This window comes from Bos grunniens, chromosome 8 (genome assembly GCF_055505025.1).
Source record: "Bos grunniens cultivar Pamir isolate PY7600 chromosome 8, Bosgru_T2T1.0, whole genome shotgun sequence".
Classification (NCBI taxonomy): Eukaryota; Metazoa; Chordata; class Mammalia; order Artiodactyla; family Bovidae; genus Bos; species Bos grunniens.
The window spans coordinates 110,203,083-110,226,693 of NC_141172.1; the positions used below are offsets into that span (position 1 = coordinate 110,203,083).

At 44.9% G+C, this 23,611-nt stretch overlaps 1 protein-coding gene across 28 annotated transcripts in view; it reads left to right on the top strand.

Annotated features, from left to right (window-relative positions):
* Nucleotides 1-23,611, top strand: part of CNTRL (centriolin) — an 89,049-nt gene that overhangs the window by 61,210 nt on the left and 4,228 nt on the right. For 14 of the 28 annotated variants that reach the window (XM_086413994.1, XM_086413996.1, XM_086414016.1 and 11 more), the window contains 16 exons: nucleotides 1,852-2,044; nucleotides 4,782-4,912; nucleotides 5,050-5,190; nucleotides 5,293-5,419; nucleotides 6,297-6,461; nucleotides 7,295-7,454; nucleotides 9,157-9,272; nucleotides 9,353-9,570; nucleotides 13,020-13,177; nucleotides 15,543-15,616; nucleotides 16,639-16,827; nucleotides 17,441-17,666; nucleotides 19,106-19,311; nucleotides 20,352-20,492; nucleotides 21,775-22,047; nucleotides 22,214-22,276. In XM_086413994.1, the coding sequence (XP_086270120.1) occupies nucleotides 1,852-2,044; nucleotides 4,782-4,912; nucleotides 5,050-5,190; nucleotides 5,293-5,419; nucleotides 6,297-6,461; nucleotides 7,295-7,454; nucleotides 9,157-9,272; nucleotides 9,353-9,570; nucleotides 13,020-13,177; nucleotides 15,543-15,616; nucleotides 16,639-16,827; nucleotides 17,441-17,666; nucleotides 19,106-19,311; nucleotides 20,352-20,492; nucleotides 21,775-22,047; nucleotides 22,214-22,276 (2,581 nt within the window). Of the gene's footprint in view, nucleotides 1-1,851; nucleotides 2,045-4,769; nucleotides 4,913-5,049; nucleotides 5,191-5,292; nucleotides 5,420-6,296; nucleotides 6,462-7,294; nucleotides 7,455-9,156; nucleotides 9,273-9,352; nucleotides 9,681-13,019; nucleotides 13,178-15,542; nucleotides 15,617-16,638; nucleotides 16,895-16,986; nucleotides 17,094-17,440; nucleotides 17,667-19,105; nucleotides 19,440-20,351; nucleotides 20,493-21,774; nucleotides 22,048-22,213; nucleotides 22,277-23,611 lie in introns of those variants that run through there. The other 14 variants (XM_086414000.1, XM_086414001.1, XM_086414002.1 and 11 more) reach the window with 11 other exon arrangements.

The window sequence follows — 23,611 nt, forward strand, 5'->3', positions numbered from 1 at the left end:
TTCTTGGGAATGTTCTAGATCTGTCCCGTCCGGAACAGTAGCCTTAGCCATGTGTGGTTATTGAGCACTTGAAATGTGGCTGATGAAACTGGGAAACAGAACTGAATTTAAATTAATTTAATAGCCACATGGTGATTTCTAAGTTCTCGTGGCCGATAATCCACATCAGCGTCTCCTGTGGTCGCTCTTGGAGAATGGCCATCCCTCCCCGTTATCCTGGCTGCAGGCTTGCTGGTGTCCTCACCACTCCCCTTTCCCTCCACTCCCCTAGGCGTCCAGCTGCTCTCCCAGCCCGCTGACGCTGTGCACAAAGGGCTGTTCCGCTGGCGCCCTTCCTTCATCTTCGCTGCCCTGGCCTTGAGGCACTCTTATCCTCTGTCAGGTTCTCCAGGTCTAGTCTCTTCCGCTCTGCCCCTCCCTCGACGTGGCTGCACACCTGGCCGTGCGTGCTCCCACCAGCGGACATGCTGCTCTCCAGGGCCTGAACCCTGCCTCTCTCTCATCTTTCTCTCCCCACACAGTGTTTGTTCTGGCCCTGCGCCCTGCGTACTTGGTTGCAGTTTCCCTGAGCACCACCTTTTCTCCTCCTCCCCAGCTTTGCATGCACTGTTCTTTGCCTGCAGTGGCTTCCCAACCTGCCCCACACAACTCCAGTGTGTCTCTCCAGGTGAAGGTCAGGGATCCCCTCTGATATAAGAGGCTTCTCATCTCAGGCTCCCACAATTAAGAGTTGGCAGCATGGGGCGTAGTGCTGCTCATACTGTGTTGTAAGGTACCCAGGCGGGCAGGCGGGCAGGCACAGGGCCTCCCTCTCTGTGCCCCAGTGTCTGGCATAGCGCTCATTAGCCAATGCAGTATCTGCTGCACGGGTCAGTTACACAGAAGCCCATCTTCTGCACTAGACCATGAATTACGACAGTTCCTCAGTTTTTGTCCATTTAGCCAGACTGGCCCGTGTGCCAGGGATGGAGGAAGACCTGTGGAGGACCTTGAGGTGGGTAAGATACGGTCTCTGCCTTCTAGGAGCAAATGCAAGAGTGACTTAGAGACCTGGCCGGAAAAAGCGAGGGCTGCCGAGAGAAGGGTGGGCCTAGGTGTTTGAAGGCTTACAGGATGGTTGTTTCATTTTTGTAGGAGTACATGAGGGGGTGAAGTTTTTGAGGGGGATGTAGGCCAGTGGGACAGCCACTTCTTTTCCTAGTTATAAAAATAAATTATCATTTGGGGGAATTTGGATAACACAAAAATGGTCAAAGAAAAAAGTAAGAATTGTCTGTATTCATTTAAAGACAAACTGTTAACATGTTAAGTTTATTTTCATGTTTTTCTGTATAGATAGTCCCATTTTCAAGCAATTTTGACTTTAGCCTTGTGTTACTAAGTCCTGTGTTATGCTTTTTGATTTGTCAGATATCATCACCATAATTTTACTCTGGCAGAAATGTAGAATAATTTTGAGGGAAATGGATGGTTGTCTTGGGAGTGGCTTGCTTTATTTTTATACCACAGAAGAGGTGAAGTTATCAGCATTGTCTTGACTAAGTGCTGATTAAAAAAAAAATCTTTATATTTAAAAGGACAAAACAGCAGCATCATACATTATACATATTATTCACTGATTGTCAGCAATATGCCACGTCGAGTAAAAATATGGTAACATAACCTTAAACTTAGGTATACTTAGACCTTGAACCAAGGTAAACATAGAGCTTGAGCTTAATCAGATGTAGCTGTCTGTCCCATCCCTTCTCGTATTAGAAAGTCACCATGCATCTTTTTATCACTAGGCTATAGGTATTAATATGGTTACATTTAAAATCTCTCTATGTGTGTGTATGTGAATTTTTTTAGAGACTTCATTGATGGAAATGTTGAGAGTCTTATGAATGAGCTAGAAATAGAAAAATCACTCAAGCACCATGAAGATATTGTAGATGAAATTGAGTGCATCGAGAAGACTCTCCTGAAACGTCGAGCAGAGCTCAGGGAGGCTGACCGACTGCTGGCGGAAGCCGAGAGTGAACTTTCATGCACAACAGAGAAAGTATGTGCTGTGTGCTTGGATGGAGGTGGCTTACTGTCATCAGCAGGATGGGTTAGAAAGAGAACGTGTAAGAGCGCAGTCTTCAGAGTCAGGCTGCACTCTGCTGGTTAAGGAGCTTCGAGGATTTGGGCAAGTCACTTACGTCTCCGAGCTTTGCTTTCCTCAACTGTAAATTCAGGCTAAGAAAATCTAAGCTGGGGAGCTTCCCTGGTGGTCCGTTGGTTAAGAATCCGCCTTCCAGGGCAGGGAACACGGGTTCGATCCTGATCAGGGAACTAAGATCCAACATGCTGCGTGGCAACTAAGCCCGCACGCTGCGACTGCTGAACCTCTGAAGACCCAGCACAGCAAAAACAGCCAGCCTAGGCCGTCCAGTGTGAGTGAGATGAAGTAGGATACTTAAAGCTCCTGAAAGTCGTTTAGTTCCTAACACACCCCACCTCCTTATCCTGTGTGTTTTAAAAGTTACTTGGGCTGTAATGTTTATTAAACGGGTTACTCTTATAGTCTTATAAAATAACAGTGCACCTCACAGTCAGACTCTTAGTTTATTCTCCAAGTTGATAGTTGATACAAAATCAAGTATTTTTTGGCCTGAAGTAATATTCTTGAGACTTAAATACAGAGTAATTTGGGGAGGGAAAGGAACTGCCTCTTACTGAGCCCGTTAGGCCACATGTTGCCTGTTTTATAAATACCTCTTCGTTTAACTTTCCTGGCAACCCTGTTAGATGGTCACAGATGTAACTCACAGAGCCTGGTCTAGCCTGTGGTCACACAGCTGAAGTCCTGCCTCACCAAAAGAGCTTTTTAGCTAGATGGGAATTCCAGGATTAAAAAAAAAAGTCCCTTTTCCATATGGAGCACCTCAGGAACTACTATTTTTATATTGTTGTTTCAACATGGACCAATTTGAATGAATAGAAATCTGTTACCCAGGAGCTGAAACGAAGGATTTATGTAAGTAATTCTGAGTGGTGGCTTTATAAGAATGGAAAAATGTCCCCATCTTCTTGGGGGACATTTTTCCATTCTTCTGTCATATGGTAGATCACTGGGAGAGCAAATAGGTGTGAGCAGGACCAGAGAAAAATCTGTTGGTGGTGTATAAAAGATTACTGAGACCGGTAGTTGGCAGAGAGAGGAAGTGAACCTAGGTTCAGGCTAATAAGCTTCTCCTCCTTCATCCTCCCGAAATGACTCAGGGAGGCAGCTTGCTCCAGAGGAAGAGGAAGGAGAAAGTGCTGCAAGGAATGTGCCAGACTTGTTAAAACCTGACATACACGGAGATAAAAAACTGCTGGAGACATGCTGGCTTTCCGTAGTGGGTCACGAGTTTTGTCCAGTGGTTTGCTGATGAATCTGGTCGAGACTGGCCGTCCAGAGTGGAAAGAAGTGTGGTGAAATATTAGCACCTCAGGGGCAGCCAGACCCTCTGCGTCCACACAGAGTGTCTACTAGATGAGCCTCACATACAGACATCTCTGACTTGAGTGCACAGAGTGTCTACCGGATGAGCCTCACATACAGACATCTCTGACTTGAGTGCAACGGCAATACAGAGTGTTTCCGCTCAACAGTGAGTCACTGCTCAACCAAGTTCTAACGATACTCTGCTTTTGGATTTCTCATGACATTGTTTTTAAGCCTCTTATTTTAGACAGAAAAAGAAACCAAGCTGATAGGGAAAAAAAAATGCTATTTTTGCCAAATCTTGTATAGGAAGGTTTTGAAATACTTCAGAAGTATTAAATATTTGATTCCCGGTCATAATTAAATTATCCTTAGAGTAATGGAATTTTACTTAAGATAATATCGAGAGCAAAGGCAGAGTCTCTAGGGACTCCCATGGTCTGGTGGTTAAGAATCCACCTGCCAGTGTGTGAGACTCCGGCGCAGTCCCTGGCCCGGGAGGCTTCCACGTGCCGCAAAGCGACCAGCCCGTGCACCACAGCTGCTGAGCCCGAGCTCCGGTGCCCGTGCTTCGAGACAAGAGAAGCCACTGCAGTGAGAAGCCTGCAGCTGCGACTGGAGAGCAGCCCCCCTCACCGTGACTAGAGAAAGCTCACGTGCAGCAGGGAAGACCAGCTCAGCCAGAAATAAACTAGTAAATGTATTGAAAGAAAAATCTCTGTGGAGGGAATCTTGGTAAAATAACGTCTTTGCCACTTAAATGGGTAGCTATTTGTTCACTTTTTTCTTCTCTTTTTTAATGTTTTTTGTTTTGGGGGGGTGGTTGTTTTGGTTTAGATAATTTTTAATTGAAAAAAATAACAATACTACTGATTATTTTTAAATAGAAGATCATCTACCATCTCACCACCCTCAAATTACAATTTTTAATTTTGCAAAGCCTTTCTCTTTGTTGACAAGATACAGTTTTGTATAGTCACTCTTATAGTGCTTGTACCCCTTTAAATTTATTTTTTTTAGCTAACATTTTATCATTAACATTCTTCCATGTTACTACCTTGTCGTCTTATTTTAAAGACTACACAGTATTGTGTTGATGCATTATCAGTTAATTCAGTTATTTGTCAAGTCTTACATTATCTCAGTATGCAGTGAGCAGTTTTATATAGCAGTTCTTCTGAATTCTTTTCTGAGAACTGGCGGGTCCAAGTGAATGAACGTTTTTATCACTCTTTCGGTACTGTTGCTTTCCAAGAGCTGTGCCAATTTACAGTACCAGAGAATATTGCAGCTGACTTGCTTTTAATGACAGTTTCTTTTCTAGACAAAAAATGCTGTTGAAAAGTTCACTGATGCCAAGAGGAATTTGTTGCAAACTGAGAAAGATGCTGAGGAGTTAGAAAGGAGAGCTCAGGAAACAGCTGTTAGCCTCGTCAAGGCTGATCAGCAGCTCAGGTAGGCAGACGCGCTCGGCCACCGATATACCCAGTGAGATGAATGGGAGGCTTGAGTCTAAGAGGATGGTAATTGCTTTAGGAGAAATAACACGTCAAGTCTAAGGAGTCTGGGGGAAATAAAGCGATGTGTTTCAGATTGTTGCAGGCGGACACAAAGGATTTGGAGCAGCACAGAACCGAGCAAGAAGAAATCTTGAAAGAGATAAACAAAGTTGTTGCAGCAAAAGACTCAGACTTCCAGTGTTTAAACACGAAGAAGGAAAAACTAACAGAAGAGTAAGTACGGCCTCTGCCCGGCTTCGCAGGCTTGCGCTGGGTGGGGGCTCCTGGGGCTCGGTCTCCCTGCCGATTTGCTCTGGTACTGCTGGCGCTTTGTAGGCTGCAGAAGCTGCAGAAAGACATCGAGACGGCAGTGCGCACTGAGGATCACCACCTGCAGGTCCTGAGAGAGTCGGAGGCCCTCCTGCATGCCAAGAGAGCGGAGCTGGACAAGCTGAGGAGCCAGGTATGCAGCAGCCGCCTTGAAAACCAGTTCATGCTGCTGGGAAGCCTCCATTCGTGTTGCGATTATAAAAATGATATGTGTCTGATTGTAGAAGAGACTGGCAAATACATAGTAAAGTACAAATGAGGCCATATATCCTAGCGGATAAGAATAGAGCCCAACCCGAATTTGAATCTCCTCAATACAATATCTTATTGAATGAGTGAGTCTCAAAACATGATCTGTTCTGAGATCATTTATGTTAAATGTGTGTATAAATATTTGTGTTTGAATTTTTAGTCTCTGCCAAGGTACAAACATGGTCATCTGATGAAGGAGGGTAGTGAATGTTGTCTGTTTTCTTCCTTTCACGTGTCTGCATTTTCTGCTTTTCTGTAACTGAATATGTATTGCCCTTAAAATTGTAAGTTTTAAATTTACAAAACGAGTAAATTTCTTACATCCCTGCCTAACTCTCATTGCCAGGATGGTGTCAGTTGGAATGGAGTACACGTAGGGCAGTGCCAGGGTGCTGTCAGTTGGAATGAAGTACATGTAGGGCAGTGCCAGGGTGGTGTCAGTTGGAATGAAGTACATGTAGGGCAGTGCCAGGGTGGTGTCAGTTGGAATGAAGGACAGGTAGGGAGGTTCTTTGAAAACTGTAACTCGAGGGATGGTCGAGGGACGGTTCTCATGTTCCTGTTTTGCTGTGATTTGAGTGAGCTCAGGGCCTTTATCAGGCGTTTCATGCCTGCGTTCCCCAGCCCGGCCCCCTGACTCTTGCAGCTAAGATAACTAAAGTTAGAGTACCACCTCCGCACAGCATTCGGCTGGACGAAATGTTCTCCATCTCAGCACTTTTGTCAAGCTACGTATTCCTTCCCTCTCTTTAATGCAGGTAACGGGTCAGCAGCAGGAGATGGCTGTCTTGGACAGACAGCTGGGGCATAAGAAGGAGGAGCTGCATCTACTCCAGGGAAGCATGGTCCAGGCTAGAGCTGACCTCCAGGAAGCGCTGAGGCTGGGAGAAACTGAAGTAACTGAGAAGTGCAACCACATCAGGGTATGTCTCGCAGTAGTGTTTAAGAGTCCTGTAGTTCTGTAGCTTTATTTCGAGATATTTTCGTTGGTTCCCCCCAAGATGCAGATATGAATCCCCGAATCTCGCCGCCCCTGTCCCGTCAGCTTGGTGGTCTCTAGCCGCGTTAGGGCTGCTGTGTGCAGCTGGCCCTGGTCCATGCTTTCTGGACGTGCCGAAGTTTTCTGCCTCTCAGCTTGGTGGTCTCTAGCCGCGTTGGGGCTGCTGTGTGCAGCTGGCCTTCCATGTTTTCTGGACGTGCCGAGGTTTTCTGTTTTCTGCCTCTGTGTTTCCCGTGCTGTTTCTTCAGGAATCCCTTTCTGGGAATGCCCGGATCTGATCTAGTTGCATAGTTCAGCTTCACGCCACTAAGGGGCTTCCCCAGCTTTTCCTGGAAGTGATTTATCTTGCTTCTGAGTTTGGTGACGCTCTGCACTTTTCCTACAGAACCTTAGCCTTTCTTGATCATGTTTCTGTTCCCGGCCTTACTTCCCCAAAAGGTGCTAACAGCCCCTTGAGGGCAGGAGATGGATCTGAATCAGCCTTTTCTCTCTGTAACATACAGCCTTGCCCATAGTAATAACTGCATATACGTTTTAAATGTAGATATTATATTACTTCTTTACTTGTATTATACTAGAATATGTTAGTGTAAATACAGTGCTATTCTTAATGTAAAACACAAAGATGAGCTTGTTTTCAAATGATAATTTATATGTGGGACAGTTAATAACAGAATTGATTTTAAAGTATTTTCTATTCATAACTTGGTAGAGGTGGGTTGACTTTTTTCTGTTTTTTTTTTTTTCTTTGCATAGGAACTAAAAGGTCTTCTGGAAGAACTGAGTTTTCAGAAAGGAGAACTGAATGTCCAGATTAGTGAGAAAAAAAATCAACTTTCACTTTTAAAGCAAGAAATTGAAAAAGAGGAAGAAAATCTTCAGGTAGTTTTAGGGCAGATGTCTAAACATAAAACTGGTAAGTTTAAAGTTTAAGCTTATTTCTAATCAAAGAAAAACAGATTATAAATGAAATATTTAAATTGACTGAAAGCAGAATTTTCATTGCTACCAGAGTGTGATGAAAGAAGACCACTTATAGGCTATTGATTGAATTATAAAATGAAACAACCTCCCAGTGTCTTAAACTCTTAAAATACACAGCTGTTAAACTTACTAGGTAGCTATTTCTATTTATCTAGAGAGGGCAAGCTCCAGTACTCTTGCCTGGAAAATCCCATGGATGGAGGAGCCTGGTAGGCTGCAGTCCATGGGGTCGCTAAGAGTCGGACACCACTGAGCAAATTCACTTTCACTTTTCACTTTCATGCATGGGAGAAGGAAATGGCAACCCACTCCAGTGTTCTTGCCTGGAGAATCCCAGGGACGGGGGAGCCTGGTGGGCTTCTGTCTATGGGGTCGCACAGAGTCAGACACAACTGAAGCGACTTAGCAGCAGCAGAGAGGGCAAGCATTTATGCACATCACAGCAATATTTATTTCTCTTTTTCAATTTTATTAAGAAATAAGCCTTAATTTCCTTGTTTTACAAATTAAGCTGAGTTACTTACAGTAGAATTTATAATGACAAAATTTGGAAACAAATGACCAATTTAAAAACCATAGTTTAACATTTAATGGCATGGAAAAATACTGATAAAAGAAGAGTGAAAAAAATAGATAAAAACTAAGCATTGAATGTCGTCTTAATCTGTTCTAAAATATGTGCGTGTGGGGACCCCTGGCAGTCAGTGACTAAGCCTCCCTCCCAGTGCAGAGGCTGCACGTTTGGTCCTGGTCGGGGAGCTAAGGTGCCTCACAGCTGAAAAACCAAAATATAAACTAGAAGCAATGTTGCAGCAAATTCAATAAAGACTTTAAAAATGGTCCACATCAAAAAAAACTTAAAAAAAAGAAGGCTGTTGAAGTCTCAAGTGAACTGAAAGTCACTCAGTCACGTCCGACTCTGCGACCCCATACACTGTGTAGCCTGCCAGTTTCCTCTGTTGATGGAACTCTCCAAGCAAGAATATTAGAGTGGGTTGCCATTCCCTTCTCCAGGGGATCTTCCTGACCCAGGGATTGAGCCTAGGTCTCCCACAATGCAGGCAGATTTTTTTACAGTCTGAGCCACCAAAATATTAAAAAATTAAAGTATGTGTGTGGGGTGTGTATATGCCCGCACATAAGCTTCTGGAAGGAAATTATCAAAGTGCTATTGCAGTAGTGATCATCTTTGGATGGTAGGATAATGATGGGTTTTAATTTTTTTCTTTTATACTTTTTTCAAAATTTCTGTAATGAACAAATATTCTTATAATCAGAAAAATAGTTAATATTTAGAAATCTATATTTCAAAGGACAAAAGAATTGATATGTAAATTTCAGCTGATACAGTTTGAAGTTTTTGTTTGATTTAAATTCTTTTAGGTAGGGTAAGTTCTTTTAGAACTAGATCTTTTTTGAATATGTGTTTAAATTTTTCCAGCAAATTAATGTTTAGCAGTACTTTTAAAGGATTTTTTTCGTTCAAAATGCAATTAATTAGTTCCATTAATTCAGCACAACAAATATGTATTTTATTACCTATTTTTATATCAGCCAATAGCATTATTTTCTGTTTATTTTGTAAATGTTTCCGCATTCAATTAATAGCCTGGACCATGCTTTGTTTCTCTTAGAACTTAAGAATATTCTGGACATGTTGCAACTTGAAAACAATGAGCTGCAAGCTTTGAAGCTACAGCATGAGCAAAAGATGTCTGAGTTAGAGAAGACTCAGGTTGACGTGCTGGAGGTAATACACAAAGGCATTTTACTGGGAGCAAACCACGCGGTCTCCATTTGTACAGCTGAGTCCTCTTTTCTCTTCTTTAGGAGAAACTGGAGTTGGAGAATTTGCAGCAGACAGCCCTGCGACAGAAAGGGGAGGTGGAGTGGCAGAAGCAGGTCTTAGAGAGGGACAGGCGCGAGGCTGAGCGGGTAACCGCCGAGGCCCGAGCGTCGCGGCTGCGTGTTGAAGCTTTGCGCAAACAAAAGGAAGACCTGGAGGAGGAACGCGACAGCTGGGAGAGGGGGCTGGCACAGGCCGGACGGTGAGGGCGGGGGCACGTGGGCTTGCAAGGCCCCTCCGGAAGGCTAAAGCGCTATAAACACACTGTTTTAAAAATTGGAAAAGACAAAAAAATACAAAATACACCACAGACTCAGTATCACAGTACGATTCACCAGTAGCATTTTGGGATGAATTTTCCTTTTAGGCTTTTTTTCCCTCCCTTAAAGCACTTTTTTTTAATAACTTGTGATTTAAGTAAAATAATGTATGCTTGGAATATGTAAGTCAGTAGAGAAATATACCTTGTTGCGGGTAGGAAGGCCCAGTATTAACCCATTGTTAAGATTCATTTCTCCTCAGATTGATCTGTAGATTCAAAACAATCACAATTAAAATCCCAACAGACTTTTTAAATAGAAAGTGGCCATCTGATTCTGAAATTCATATTGAAATGCAGAGGACCTAGAATATAAAACTTTTTAGATATGACACCAAAGCAACTTTAACAAAGAATAAAAGTTCAGAGCTAATACTATGTGATGTTAACACAGTATACAACCGTGATGATCAAAACACTGTGGTGTTGGTGTAAAGATAGGTAGGTGCTGATACATCACTTCAGTCAAGTCCGACTCTGTTCAACCCCATAGATGGCGGCCCATTAGGCTCCCCCGTCCCTGGGATTCTCCAGGCAAGAACACTGGAGTGGGTTGCCATTTCCTTCTCCAATGCATGAAAGTGAAAAGTGAAAATGGAGTCGCTTCAGTCATGTCCGACTCTTAGTGACCCCATGGACTGCAGCCCACCAGGCACCTCCGTCCATGGAATTTTCCAGGCAAGAGTACTGGAGTGGGGTGCCATTGCGTTCTCCAAAAGATATGTAGGTAGGTCAACACAATGGAACAGAAAGTCTGCAGGTGAACTCACAAATACATGTACAACTGATGCTGACAAAGATGCAAAACAGAGAAGAGATGGTTTTTCAAAATATGTTGCTAAAAGCACTGCAAAAAAATGAACTTTGTCTATACTCACACTAAGTATAAAAATTAACTCAAAATGGATCATTAACATAAATGTAAAACTTGTAAGAGAAAAAACATAGGTAAAAAAATCTTCGTGGCCTTGGAGTAGGCAAAAATTCCTTAGATAAGACACTGAAAGCATGATCCGTAAAAAAGTAAATTGATAAAATTGAACTTCATCAAAGTTTAAAATTTCTGTTTCTTGAGAATTCCCTGGTGATCCAGTGGTTAGGATTCCATGTTTTCACTGCCAAGAGGGCAAGTTCAATCCCTTATTGTAGAAGTAAGATCCCACAGGCTGTACAGTGTGGCTGGAAGAAAAAAAACTTGTTTCTCAAAAGACACTTGTTGAGACAATAAGAAGACATCTCAGACTGGGAGAGAAATCTTTGCGACTGTGTGTCTGATGCAGGACTTGTACCCAGGAGGTATGTACATGTATAACAAACTCTCAAAACTCAGTAGTTAGAAAATGAAGAAACCAATTTTCAAATAGGCAAAAATTTGAACATTTTATTTAAGAAAATAGATAAATGGCAGATAAGCACATGAAAAGATGCTCAGTGTCATTAATAATTAAGGAAATGCAAATTAAAACCACAACTAAATATCATTACATCAATAGATTAAACACTGACCATACCAAATTCTGTCAAGGAACTTTCATACACAATTGGTGGGAGTATAAAATGTCAGACCACCACTTTGGAAAATAGTTTGGCAGTTAGACTTAAAAATGCAAACATACACCTACCAGAAGATCTAGCTTTCCCACACCTAGAGGTGCAAACGAGTAGTGTGTGTGTGTGTGCGCGCACGCAAGCACGCTAAATTGCTTCAGTTGTGTCCCACTCTTCACGACCCTGTGGACTGTAGCCCACCAGGCTCCTCTGTCCATGGGATTCTCCGGACAAGAAGACTAGAGTGGGTTGGCATGCCCTCTCCCAGGGGATGTTCCCAACCCACGGATCAAACCCACGTCTCTTGTGTCTCCTGCGTTGGCAGGTGGGTTCTTTACCACTGGCGCCGCCTGGGAAGCCCAGAGGTTAAAGCCGACGTCCATACAAAACTGTGCACTGACGCTCATAGCAGCTTGACTCGCAGTGGCCATAAACTGGAAACACGCTAAATGCCCATCAGCTGATGAATGGGTCGGCAGATTGTAGTGTATCCATACCATCGAATGGACTTTCAGGTGGCACAGTGGTATAGAACCCACCTACCAATGCAGGAGACACCCAGGGTTCAATCCCTGGGTTGAAAAGATTGCCTGGAGTAGGAAATGGCAATCCCCTCCAGTATTATGCCTGGAAGATTCCGTGGACAGAGGAGGCTCGCAGGCTGCAGTCCATGAGGTCACAAAGAGTTGGACATGACAGAACACACACACAGGCATACCATAGAATGGGCTTCCCTGGTGGCTCAATGGTAAAGAATCTGCCTGCCGATGCAGGAGACGTGGGTTTGATCTCCGGGTTGGGAAGATGCCCTGGAGAAGGAAAGGGCAGCCCACTCCAGTATCCTTGCTTAGGAAACCCATGGACAGAGGAGCCTGGCGGGCTACAGTCCCTGGGGTCACAAAAGAGTTGGACATGACTTAGGGACTGTACAGTAGCAACATGCCATAGAGTACTACAGGGCAATAAAAAGCAATGGGTATTAACAACACGCAACTCCGTGGGTGTGTCTCAAAGTGACTGCTCAGTGAGAGAAGCCAGACCAAAGCCAGTCCATAGTGTGTGATTCCTGTTCACGTAAAGGAGCACATGCTCATACATACATTTTTTTTTTTTTTGACAAATCTTAAACAGAGAAGGCAGTGGCACCCCACTCCAGTACTCTTGCCTGGAAAATCCCATGGATGGAGGAGCCTGGTAGGCTGCAGTCCATGGGGTCACTAAGAGTCAGATACGACTGAGTGACTTCACTTTCACTTTTTACTTTCATGTATTGGAGAAGACAATGGCAACCCACTCCAGTGTTCTTGCCTGGAGAATCCCAGGGACGGGGGAGCCTGGTGGGCTGCCATCTGTGGGGTCACAGAGAGTTGGACACGACTGAAGTGACGTAGCAGCTTAGCAGCATTATACATAAAATTGTATTTTTTGCTTTTTCACTTACAGTTAAGTCCATTTTAATCACGTTTGGAATTATAAGTGCTATCCATGTTATCCCTGATTTTTATAAAACTTCAATTTTAGCAAGTCACTTTTTGAAATGACAAACATTTCCAAATGTTCTATTTGGAAAGCTGAAAATAAGGGGTTTTTTTGAGAATGAGTTGAAGAGCCTTACAGTTTGTTAATACTTATTAATGTTTGTTATTTTAGTAAATTATTAATATTATTAACTTATTAATGTCATCCAGACTCCACAGCTGTGCTGTGACACATAACACTACTTGTTAGTTGTCTGGTATTTGTGCTTGGACATTTTGTGTTTGATGGTCTCACTTGTATCGTAGGGTCTTAGCAGCCACAGAAGAGAATAGCAAAGCAAAGCAGTCAGACTTAGAAAAGTTGGAATTGGATATCAGAAAACTGGAACAGGAGCTAGACCAGCTAAACAGAAGCAAACTCTCCCTGCACAGAGACATCACGGCCATGCAGCAGCAGCTCCAAGGTAAGAGAGGGCGCGGCGGGGGAGGCGGCCGTCTTCCTTCTGCTGGAGTCTTTGTTTAATGGTTTGCTTTCTTATTACAGAAACAGAAGTGAGAAATTGTCCTAATATTAGGTATGGTGATGGTTGAACAACTCTGAATTTACCAAAAGCCATGAAATTGCATACTTTAAATGGGTGAAATGCATTATATGTGAATTATATCTCAGTAAAGCTGGCTTTTTTTTAAAAAAAAATGAATTCATATTCCTTAGAGAACAATTTTAAAAACATAGCAAAGTGACAAAAATCACTATTGACCACACTCTTCAGAGATAATTTCTACTAGCAATGTGGTAAATATCCTTCCAGATTTTTCCTGAGGGGTGGTGTGTGTGTAGATTTAGAAACAAAAATGGAAGTGACGTATTTATGACCAAATCTTTATGAATCTGCGTGACTGTTTACTTATAAGTTACTAAGTGACGTACTTATGACCAAATCTTTATGAATCTGCGTGACTGTTTACTTATAAGTTACTAAGTGACGTACTTATGACCAAATCTTTATGAATCTGCGTGACTGTTTACTTATAAGTTACTAAGTGACGTACTTATGACCAAATCTTTATGAATCTGCGTGACTGTTTACTTATAAGTTACTAAGTGACGTATTTATGACCAAATCTTTATGAATCTGCGTGACTGTTTACTTATAAGTTACTAAGTGACGTATTTATGACCAAATCTTTATGAATCTGCGTGACTGTTTACTTATAAGTTACTAAGTGACGTACTTATGACCAAATCTTTATGAATCTGCGTGACTGTTTACTTATAAGTTACTAAGTGACGTACTTATGACCAAATCTTTATGAATCTGCGTGACTGTTTACTTATAAGTTACTAAGTGACGTACTTATGACCAAATCTTTATGAATCTGCGTGACTGTTTACTTATAAGTTACTAAGTGACCTATTTATGACCAAATCTTTATGAATCTGCGTGACTGTTTACTTATAAGTTACTAAGTGACGTATTTATGACCAAATCTTTATGAATCTGCGTGACTGTTTACTTATAAGTTACTAAGTGACGTATTTATGACCAAATCTTTATGAATCTGCGTGACTGTTTACTTATAAGTTACTAAGTGACGTATTTATGACCAAATCTTTATGAATCTGCGTGACTGTTTACTTATAAGTTACTAAGTGACGTACTTATGACCAAATCTTTATGAATCTGCGTGACTGTTTACTTATAAGTTACTAAGTGACGTACTTATGACCAAATCTTTATGAATCTGCGTGACTGTTTACTTATAAGTTACTAAGTGACGTACTTATGACCAAATCTTTATGAATCTGCGTGACTGTTTACTTATAAGTTACTAAGTGACGTACTTATGACCAAATCTTTATGAATCTGCGTGACTGTTTACTTATAAGTTACTAAGTGACGTACTTATGACCAAATCTTTATGAATCTGCGTGACTGTTTACTTATAAGTTACTAAGTGACGTATTTATGACCAAATCTTTATGAATCTGCGTGACTGTTTACTTATAAGTTACTAAGTGACGTATTTATGACCAAATCTTTATGAATCTGCGTGACTGTTTACTTATAAGTTACTAAGTGACGTATTTATGACCAAATCTTTATGAATCTGCGTGACTGTTTACTTATAAGTTACTAAGTGACGTATTTATGACCAAATCTTTATGAATCTGCGTGACTGTTTACTTATAAGTTACTAAGTAATTCCAGCCAACAGTATACTTGTTGAACACTTCCTGTGTACTGGGCATGATTGTAGATGTTTCATATGCATTTTATCGTTTAATTCTTATAACATTTTTATGAGGTAGAAACTATTGTTTTACCCATTTAAAGAAGCCAACGTAAGCCTAGTTTCCTTGGGACTTGCTTAAGTGAGAAGTGACTTGCTCGGTCTCACCCAGTTAGTAAGTGACAAAACCAGTACAGATAATAAAATTTATTTTCAAATTGTCTTCCTGAAACGTTGTACCAAATTTACATTTTTATCAGCAGTGTGGAAGGTACCTGTTTTTAAACCACACACCTCATCAACAGTAGGTATTGTGTGTGAGTTTTTTTTTATCATGAGGTTTTGAACATGTTAATCTTTTTTTTTTTTTAATATGTTAAGTCTTTAAAAAACATAAGGCTCCAAGCCCAGATCTGGCTTGCGCATGTACCTCTCTCTTGGCCTTGAATAAGGTAGGGTGGCATAGTCACCTGTTATACCCTAACAGAAGGAAGTATAAATTCACTTTCAGTCTACATTTTTAAGGGGACTGATGGGAAACTGGAAAATGTATACATATGTATTTCTTAGTCTATGTAAATGTTATTTCTGTAGAAAAACGAGAAGCAGTAAACTCATTACAGGAGGAACTAGCTGATGTCCAAGACCATTTGAACCTAGCGAAACAGGTAAGCCTAACAGATGTCATCTTCCCGTAGTGTCCTGCAGGTGTGCAGATAGCTGCTTGAAGTAACAAATCAAAGAGGCTGGTTCCTTCTCATATGAGCAGGTCCTCTAGAGCCATTTATCTAACACAAATGTAATATATACAAAACCTTTGATGCAGAGCAGTAATTGTCTAGTTTATTTTAGCCCTAGAATTCTCCATTCAAACAGTGTTCTGCTCAAAGCTAGTAAGTCAGGGGTGTTGGCTAGAAGAGCCCCATAGTTGGTCAGCCGCCACTCTGAGGGCTTCAGGGACCAGACGGACCTCTGTTCCCCGTGGCACAAATGAGGCCTTGATGCTTCTCAGCGTCTTCCTGCAGTGATTCAGTGTTGTCCTGTGAGAGTACTGCTGTGAGCTGAGTTCCAAAGAACCTCAAGCAAGTTTTAGACCTTAGTTCTACTCTGTACGTTACGGGTTAGACATCTAAATTCTCTTCCTTCTACCTTGAAGATTCTGTTTCTAAGATGTATAAAGCTTATTCTGTCCTCTAAAAAGTCTTACACGGGTTCTTATGAACATTTTCTATGTTACTAGAAATATGGTAACTTTTCCAAAAGTGTTTAATTAGGGTTCTTTGAAGAAGGAAGTATTTATTGTTTTGTGAATTTTTTAACCTGTATAAATATTTCAGATGGTAACAAAACCATGACTTTAGGCTCATTTTCAGTCCGAGTTAAGGCTTGTTCACAGCTTTTCTTAATCTTGGCAATCCTTTGAGGTGGGTGCTGTTTATTCCCACCTCAGTGACAAGATGGCTAAATTTCGGAGGAACTGAGTCTCTTGCTGAGGGTCTGCCATCTTAGGTACTAGGCAGAGGGATCAGTGGTCACACTGAGCTCCGGGCGCCTTCGCCTGTTTACTGCGATGATGGAGGCTGTGGAGCTCTCAGGCTGTGTCCGCCGGGCTCAGGCGGTGCGGCCGTGCCACTAGCCCGGTAGAGAGGGTGGCTCTGTCCCTGGCTGGAGCTTGTTCTTTGACCTGAAGGACCTGCTCCACACCACCAAGCGCCAGGATGTCCTGCTTGGCGAGCAGACCAGGCTGCAGGAGGACCTCCAGGAACGCAGAAAGAAGTTGGAAGTCTGCCAAAGAGAAGAGGCAACAAAGCGGCAGCACCTGCAAGCGCTTCAGACGGAGGTGGAGGCGAAGGAGGCCGAGCTGGCCCGGCAGGACTCGGTACCGCACCCGCGGGCACGCAAGGGGGCGCTGCCGCGTGCGGAGCGCTCTTCCCCTGGGGTCTGAGGTCTGAGGTGGAGGCGAACGAGGCCGAGCTGGCCACGCGCGGAGCGCTCTTCCCCTGGCGCGGGAGGGAGCGCTCTTCCCCTGGGGTCCGAGGTGGAGGCAGACGAGACCGAGCTGGCCCAGCAGGAGACGGTACCGCACCCGCGCGGCAGGCAAGGGGGGCACTGCCACGCGCGGAGCGCTCTTCCCCTGGCGCGGCGCTGCTGAGAAGCTCCCGCTTGGGGTCTTGCTCACCCGAACCTGCCCTGTGTGACCTGAGGGGCATGTCACACCAACTCTCTGACTCCCTTGGTATTAATATTATGGACCATTAAGACTGTAGAACAGGCCCCGTAAAGAACCGTGGTGGCCACGTGTTGGTTCCTGCATATCCCCTCCTCACATGCTAGCCAAATCATTTTCCGTCCCCACCTGACCCCAAGAGAACTCCCTCTCTATCACCGTGGGCTGCTCGCTACTTTCTGTTTGAACTGGAATCCGACTAGTGCCCATGAAGATTCCTGCGGGACACAGTTAGTTGATGACTAACAGGTTGTTCTCTAATAAGACGTTTCAGAGACTTCAGAAAGAGAGAGAAAGTGAAGAAAAAAAGTTAGAAGCCAGTCGAGCGACCCTGCAGGAGCAGCAGCAGCAGCTGGAAAAGGAAATAGCAGACCAGAAGAACGCCCTGGACCAGGTGCTCAGCCAGGTGCTGGGGGCCGAGGAGCGCGCCAGGACTCTGCAGCAGGAGGAGAGATGGGGTGAGACCCTGGAGAAGACGCTGTCCCAGACCCGTATGTATCCCGGAGCGCTGCCAGGGGTGGGGCGCGGGGGGACCCGCTGACTGTCAAAGGAAGCGCGTAGAGGAGGCCCGGCCTCGGCCGTGGCCCAGGCAGGAGGGGCATGGGGGCCGCCCTCACTCGGTCCTCCGGGTCCTGCGAAAGCCGAGGAGGCGGGCCCAGAGGGAGCAGACTCTCTTTATGGAGATGGAATTCGATCTCGACACAGTCAGGTGTTTGTCCTTGACTGTGTCGCTTTCTTTGAGAATGCTTTTTCAAGGAAGTGGAATATTAAGGCAAAGAAGTGCCACAAGGCGCCCTAAAGGCTTTCTATAGAAGTGCCTTAATTCCGAGCTTTGGAACAGTGATCCATTTCATCTCAACCTGTTACAAAAAGCTATATTAACAGTTCTGTGATACAGTTGTTGGCCATTCGGTCTGTTTATTCTTTTGAGCCATATATAAATGAACTTGACTCAAGGGCAAAAGATGGTTCTTACGTCAGTAAATGAATTTTTTTCCCTTAGACTTCAGGTTTTAATAATGCTCAGAAAATGTTGTTCTCCCCTGCGGAAACTTTGAGGACTTGGGTTTTGAAAGGATTATTACTCCTTTTTCCCTGAGAACTCTTGATTCAGACCCAACCCTTTTCATTTTGAAACAAACCTAAATATGCTGAGTCTGACCGTGCCAGAGGCGTGAGAAGTGATATCTGGGCAGGGTGTTGCTTTACACAGGTTGATTAGAAAAATCTGTGTTAAATATCACTGTTGTGTATGAGCATCGTTTATTGAGTGTACTCACCATGCACTGGGTGTCTGCATGCACAATTCCCATTGAATACCAGGAAATGGGTTCCTCTATAGAAAATAAGACTCATGCCATTCCAAATCCTCTGTTCTTTTCCTGCACGGCCTCCCATGGAGGAAGAAATACTATGTACCTCCCTTTATTTAAAAGTAGGTTTATAAAAAAGCGTTCCAGGGACTTCCTTAGCTGTGCAGTGATCAAGACTCTGCACCTCCAATGCAGGGGGCACGGGTTCAATCCCTGGTTGGGGAACTAAGATCCCACGTGCCTCATGGAGCAGCCAAAAATTTTAAAAGTGGAGGAAGGACTTGAATAGATGTTTAAATAAGCAAGTGAATAAATAAATAGCATCTCAGTAGTCTCCTCCGTGTTCCTTGCACCTCACAGAATTGGTGCTCTCCAGTCTCAAAGACTCAAAAGAGAAAATGGTGGCCGCCTGTCACTTTGGAATCAGGTCCTTCAATAACAAACTACATCAAAAGGCACCCTTCTCTGAACCTTTTTCTGGGCCGCCGCTGTGGGTCAGGGGAGAGTTAGACAACTGGCTGGTGGAAGAAAGTGCCTGAGTGAGCGTCTCGTCCTTGTGCAGTCTGCCCTTAGCCAGCCCAGGGCCTCGGGCTAAACTGCCTGAAATGCTGTTTCAGAACAACAGCTCTCAGAACGGGAGCAGCAGTTGTTGGAAAAGTCAGCTGAGCTGCTGGCTCTTCAGAAAGAGGCGGACTCGATGAGGGCAGACTTCAGCCTCTTGCGAAACCAGTTCTTGACGGAGAGGAAGAAAGCTGAGAAGCAGGTAGCCAGCCTCAGGGAAGCGCTCAAGACCCAGCGCAGCCAGCTGGAGAAGACCCTTCTCGTGAGTGCCCCCGCCCCACCCCGCCGGCTTGTGCCCCCCACCCTGCCCCGGTGGCTTGTGCGGTGACGTACCCCCTGCCCCGCCCCGGCGGCTTGTGCCTTGACGCCTTCCATGAGAAGACCCTTCTCGTGAGTGCCCCCGCCCCGCCCTGGCGGCTTGTGCCCCCTGCCCCACCCCGGTGGCTTGTGCCATGACGCCTTCCATGTAGAGAAAATAAATGACTGGGCAACCCAGTCCCTAACCCAACTTTTGTTTTGGGTACATTTGTGCATAGTTTGTGCCTGAAGCTAATGGGAGATTTTGCCTGCGTCTGGGCTCAGCCCTAGCGGAGTTGGCTGTCTGGCTGGAACGCTGATCACAGGCTCAGACAGCACCCTCGGCGAGCCAGCCTCTGCGCACCTCTCCAGCGGGGGTACAGGGGTTTGGGGGCGGGAGAGCTTCTGAAGAGCCTCTTCCCCAGCTGCAGTCTGTGCTCACAGGTTTTCTCATCATGCCCTTTTTGGTCAGCATCAGCTTTAATTAATCATTATCCTAAAACTAGGAGGTTCAATCTGTCATGCTCTTATCCCTGAGATGAATTGTGGGTGGTGGCACTCAGATGCCTCCAGACCAACAGGCAGCGACAGGTACTGTCCCAGAAGAGGATTTTCTAACCCCCTTTGGAGGGGTTCATGTCGCCCTGCAGTGTGAATGTGGCTTTGCATCCGGATGTATCTCCCAGAGGGCGATACCACGCACAGCCAGTGACGTGCAACAGGACTGTGACGGGAGTGGGCAGATGTCTAGGTTTTAACCCTCCCAGGAACCCTGTGATGGTGGCTGTTGTTCACGTCTCCCAGACAGGGGAGGGTCACCTGATCTGTGCTGACACGGCACACCCAGGGTTCAGGCTTTCTGCTCCAGCTCTGCCGCCGCTGCTGCAGGAGGCCGGCCAATCATCCCTTTATAGCTGGAGGCCAGACAGGAAACGAAGGCTCAGAGATGGCGAGTGCCAGGCAGCAGCGCGCACCTCCAGAGTCGTTCTCCTCCTCCCTTGCTAGGAGCAGAAGCAGGAGAACAGCTCCATGCAGAAGGAGATGGCGACTATCGAGCAGGTGGCGCAGGACAACCACGAGCGGGCCCGGCGCCTGATGCGGGAGCTCAGCCAGATGCAGCAGGAGTACGCGGAGCTCAAGAAGCAGGTGCGCCCGCAGCCCCGGGCGCCGGGCGCGTCTCAGCCGCGCTCGTGCAAGGAGCACGGCTCTGTGAAAACTGTCAGACTAGTGATCAGATTGTTCTTCTAGTCTTGAAATTTAGAACTTTCCACAAGAAGAAAGTATTTGTTCAAGATACACTTTTAAAATGCCCCCAAGATACACTTTTGAAATGCGTTAAGTTCACCAAACTTGTTAGTTTTTGAAAGAAAAATGACACTTCTTCAGCATAAAATTTTATCAAGTCCCAAAGTGCTGTGTTGAAATACTAGATTTTATGCCAGAAACAAGTCTGTAAGAGACAAACTCCCAAGGAAACCTCTGATCGCCTGTTGTGTAGCCGGGCCGAGGAGAGGAGAACGGTTCGTCCTCGACAGAGGGTCTCACCCTAGACCCCGCCGTGTCCCTCAGCCCGTGTCAGGGGCTGGCCCACTCCAGAGCTGTCTCGTCAGGCTGCTCAGACCCCTCGAGTGACCCTGCTACACTCTGTCCTTTGGATGACCCCACGTGGCCATTTAGTCTCATCTGTTCCTATAACCACGCCCCCAACACACACACACACACGCGCACACACACACACCCCTTTGGCTCAAGAAAAAATTACTTCTAAAGGCCCCCTGGCCTCTGTAAATTTGGGAGGGCAGTTAGCAGTGAGTATGACTGTGGTATCTTCACTGAGCTCTTTATGGACAGAGCCATATAGAGTGATCTCTCCCACACCACCAGATTCTTCATGTGTAAAATAAAAACATTCAAGCAGACCTTTTCTAAGCCCCTTTAAGTGCTAACATTTATAACCTAGACCACTTAAAACTTGTTTCATTAAATGCCCCTTTTCTCCTTTGAGGACCGCTAAGGTGCCTCATATAAATTCTCACGTAGCTCTCACGTTGCAGGATACAGGAGGTTTAGAAGTTAGCTAGCTTGCCCTAACTCGTGCTGGTAATGACTGTTGGAAGTGAGTCTGGAGCCCAGCGCTGTCCCGCTGCAGCGAGGTGGACCGCAGTAGTGTGGGCCATCTGCAAGCAGCGCTGCCCTGGGCTTCTCCGAACGGGCGTGGCTCCAGTTGGAAGGCCAGGAAATCCTTGACTCGGTAGCTTAGACATACTTGGGTAGCTGGAAAAATCACAAATTTTTACGGTTCTAATCATAATAAGTAACATTTGTAGGTCTTTCGGTGTATTATACCTGTATTTAAAATATTAAATCATTAAATAATAATGCTTCAGTTCTAGTACTTGGTGGTATTTGACTCTCACTCGCTCTGTAGATGGTAAACCAGAAAGACCTGGAAAGAAGACAAGTAGAAATCAGTGAAGCAATGAGGACACTTAAGTCTGAAGTGAAAGACGAGATCAGAGCCAGCCTGAAGAACCTCAACCAGTTTCTACCGGAGCTGCCAGCAGACCTGGAGGCCATTCTGGAAAGGAGCGAACACCTAGATGGAGGGCTGGAAAGCTTGAAGGAGAACTTTCCATTCGCCCTGAGTGAGAAGCCATCACCTTTTGAAGAGAAACTACATTTTTCTCCCGTTCACATAATGGTAAGGGCTTGTTTATCCTGCTGTTCCCTGGACTTGCTAAAATGGCCCTTTGGTCCCCACCGCCCCAGATGAGTTCTGACATGGACTGGAGGGTGGGAGGAGGGAAAGGCGGGCTGGTTGTGACGGTGCTGCTCACTCTCTGATGGCTCCCTTTTCCTCTGAAAAGGATGAGCACTGGCGTGGAGAAGCGCTCCGGGAGAAGCTGCGGCACCGTGAGGACCGACTCAAGGTGGCCCTTTTAAAAGAAAAAAAAGTATAAGACGCTTGGCCTGTTGAGAGCGGGGAAAGTGCTCTGTCGCAGCCGTCACAACAGATTTATAGGTTACATGTTCGAAGCTCAGAGAGGTTGGCATCACAGTTAGTCAGCACCAAGGTCAGGGTTCAGACCCACGAGCTCTGGTGCTCAGCGCAGGGTTCCTAACCCTGGGTAACGCTGCTTTGCCTCAGTTGAAACTGACAGGACCTGCAGACAGAAAATACAGATGCGCTGATCAAAACACAGCTCACAGGCCAGTGATCGGGGGAGGGATTGGGGAAACCAGAAAAGTAGGCTTGGGTGTCAAATGAGAAGCTGTTTGGCTCAGGATATGTTGAGCTTGAAGGCTTCATGAGACACAGGGAAGGGTGTCTGTCTGTAGGCAGCTGAAAATAGGTGTCTAGGATTTAGTCGTAAGTTCAGTTCAGTTCACTCGCTCAGTCGTCCGACTCTTTGCAACCCCATGCACCGCAGCACACCAGGCCTCCCTGTCCATCACCAGCTCCTGGAGTCCACCCAAACCCATGTCCATCGAGTCAGTGATCCCATCCAACCATCTCATCCTCTGTCGTCCTCTTCTCCTCCTGCCCTCAATCTTTCCCAGCATCAGGGTCTTTTCAAATGACTCCACTCTCTGCATCAGGTGGCCAAAGTATTGGAGTTTCAGCTTCAACATCAGTCCCTCCAATGAACACCCAGGACTGATCTCCTTTAGGATGGACTGGTTGGATCTCCTTGCAGTCCAAGGGACTCTCAAGAGTCTTCTCCAACACCATAGTTCAAAAGCATCAATTCTTCTGCTCTCGGCTTTCTTTATAGTCCAACTCTCACATCCATACATGACTACTGGAAAAACCATAGCCTTGACTAGATAGACCTTTGTTGGCAAAATAATGGCTCTGCTTTTTAATATGCTGTCTAGGTTGGTCATAACTTTCCTTCCAAGGAGCAAGCGTCTTTTAATTTCATGGCTGCAATCACCATCCTCAGTGATTTTGGAGCCCAGAAAAATAAAGTCAGCCACTGTTTCCCCATCTATTTCCCATGAAGTGATGGGACCGGATGCCATGATCTTAATTTTCTGAATGTTGAGCTTTAAGCCAAATTTTTCACTCTCCTCTTTCACTTTCATCAAGAGGCTTTTTAGTTCCTCTTCCCTTTCTGCCATAAGGGTAGTGTCATCTGCATATCTGAGGTTATTGATATTTCTCCCGGCAATCTTGATTCCAGCTTGTGATTCCTCCAGCCCAGTGTTTCTCATGATGTACTCTGCATATAAGTTAAATAAGCAGGGTGACAATATACAGC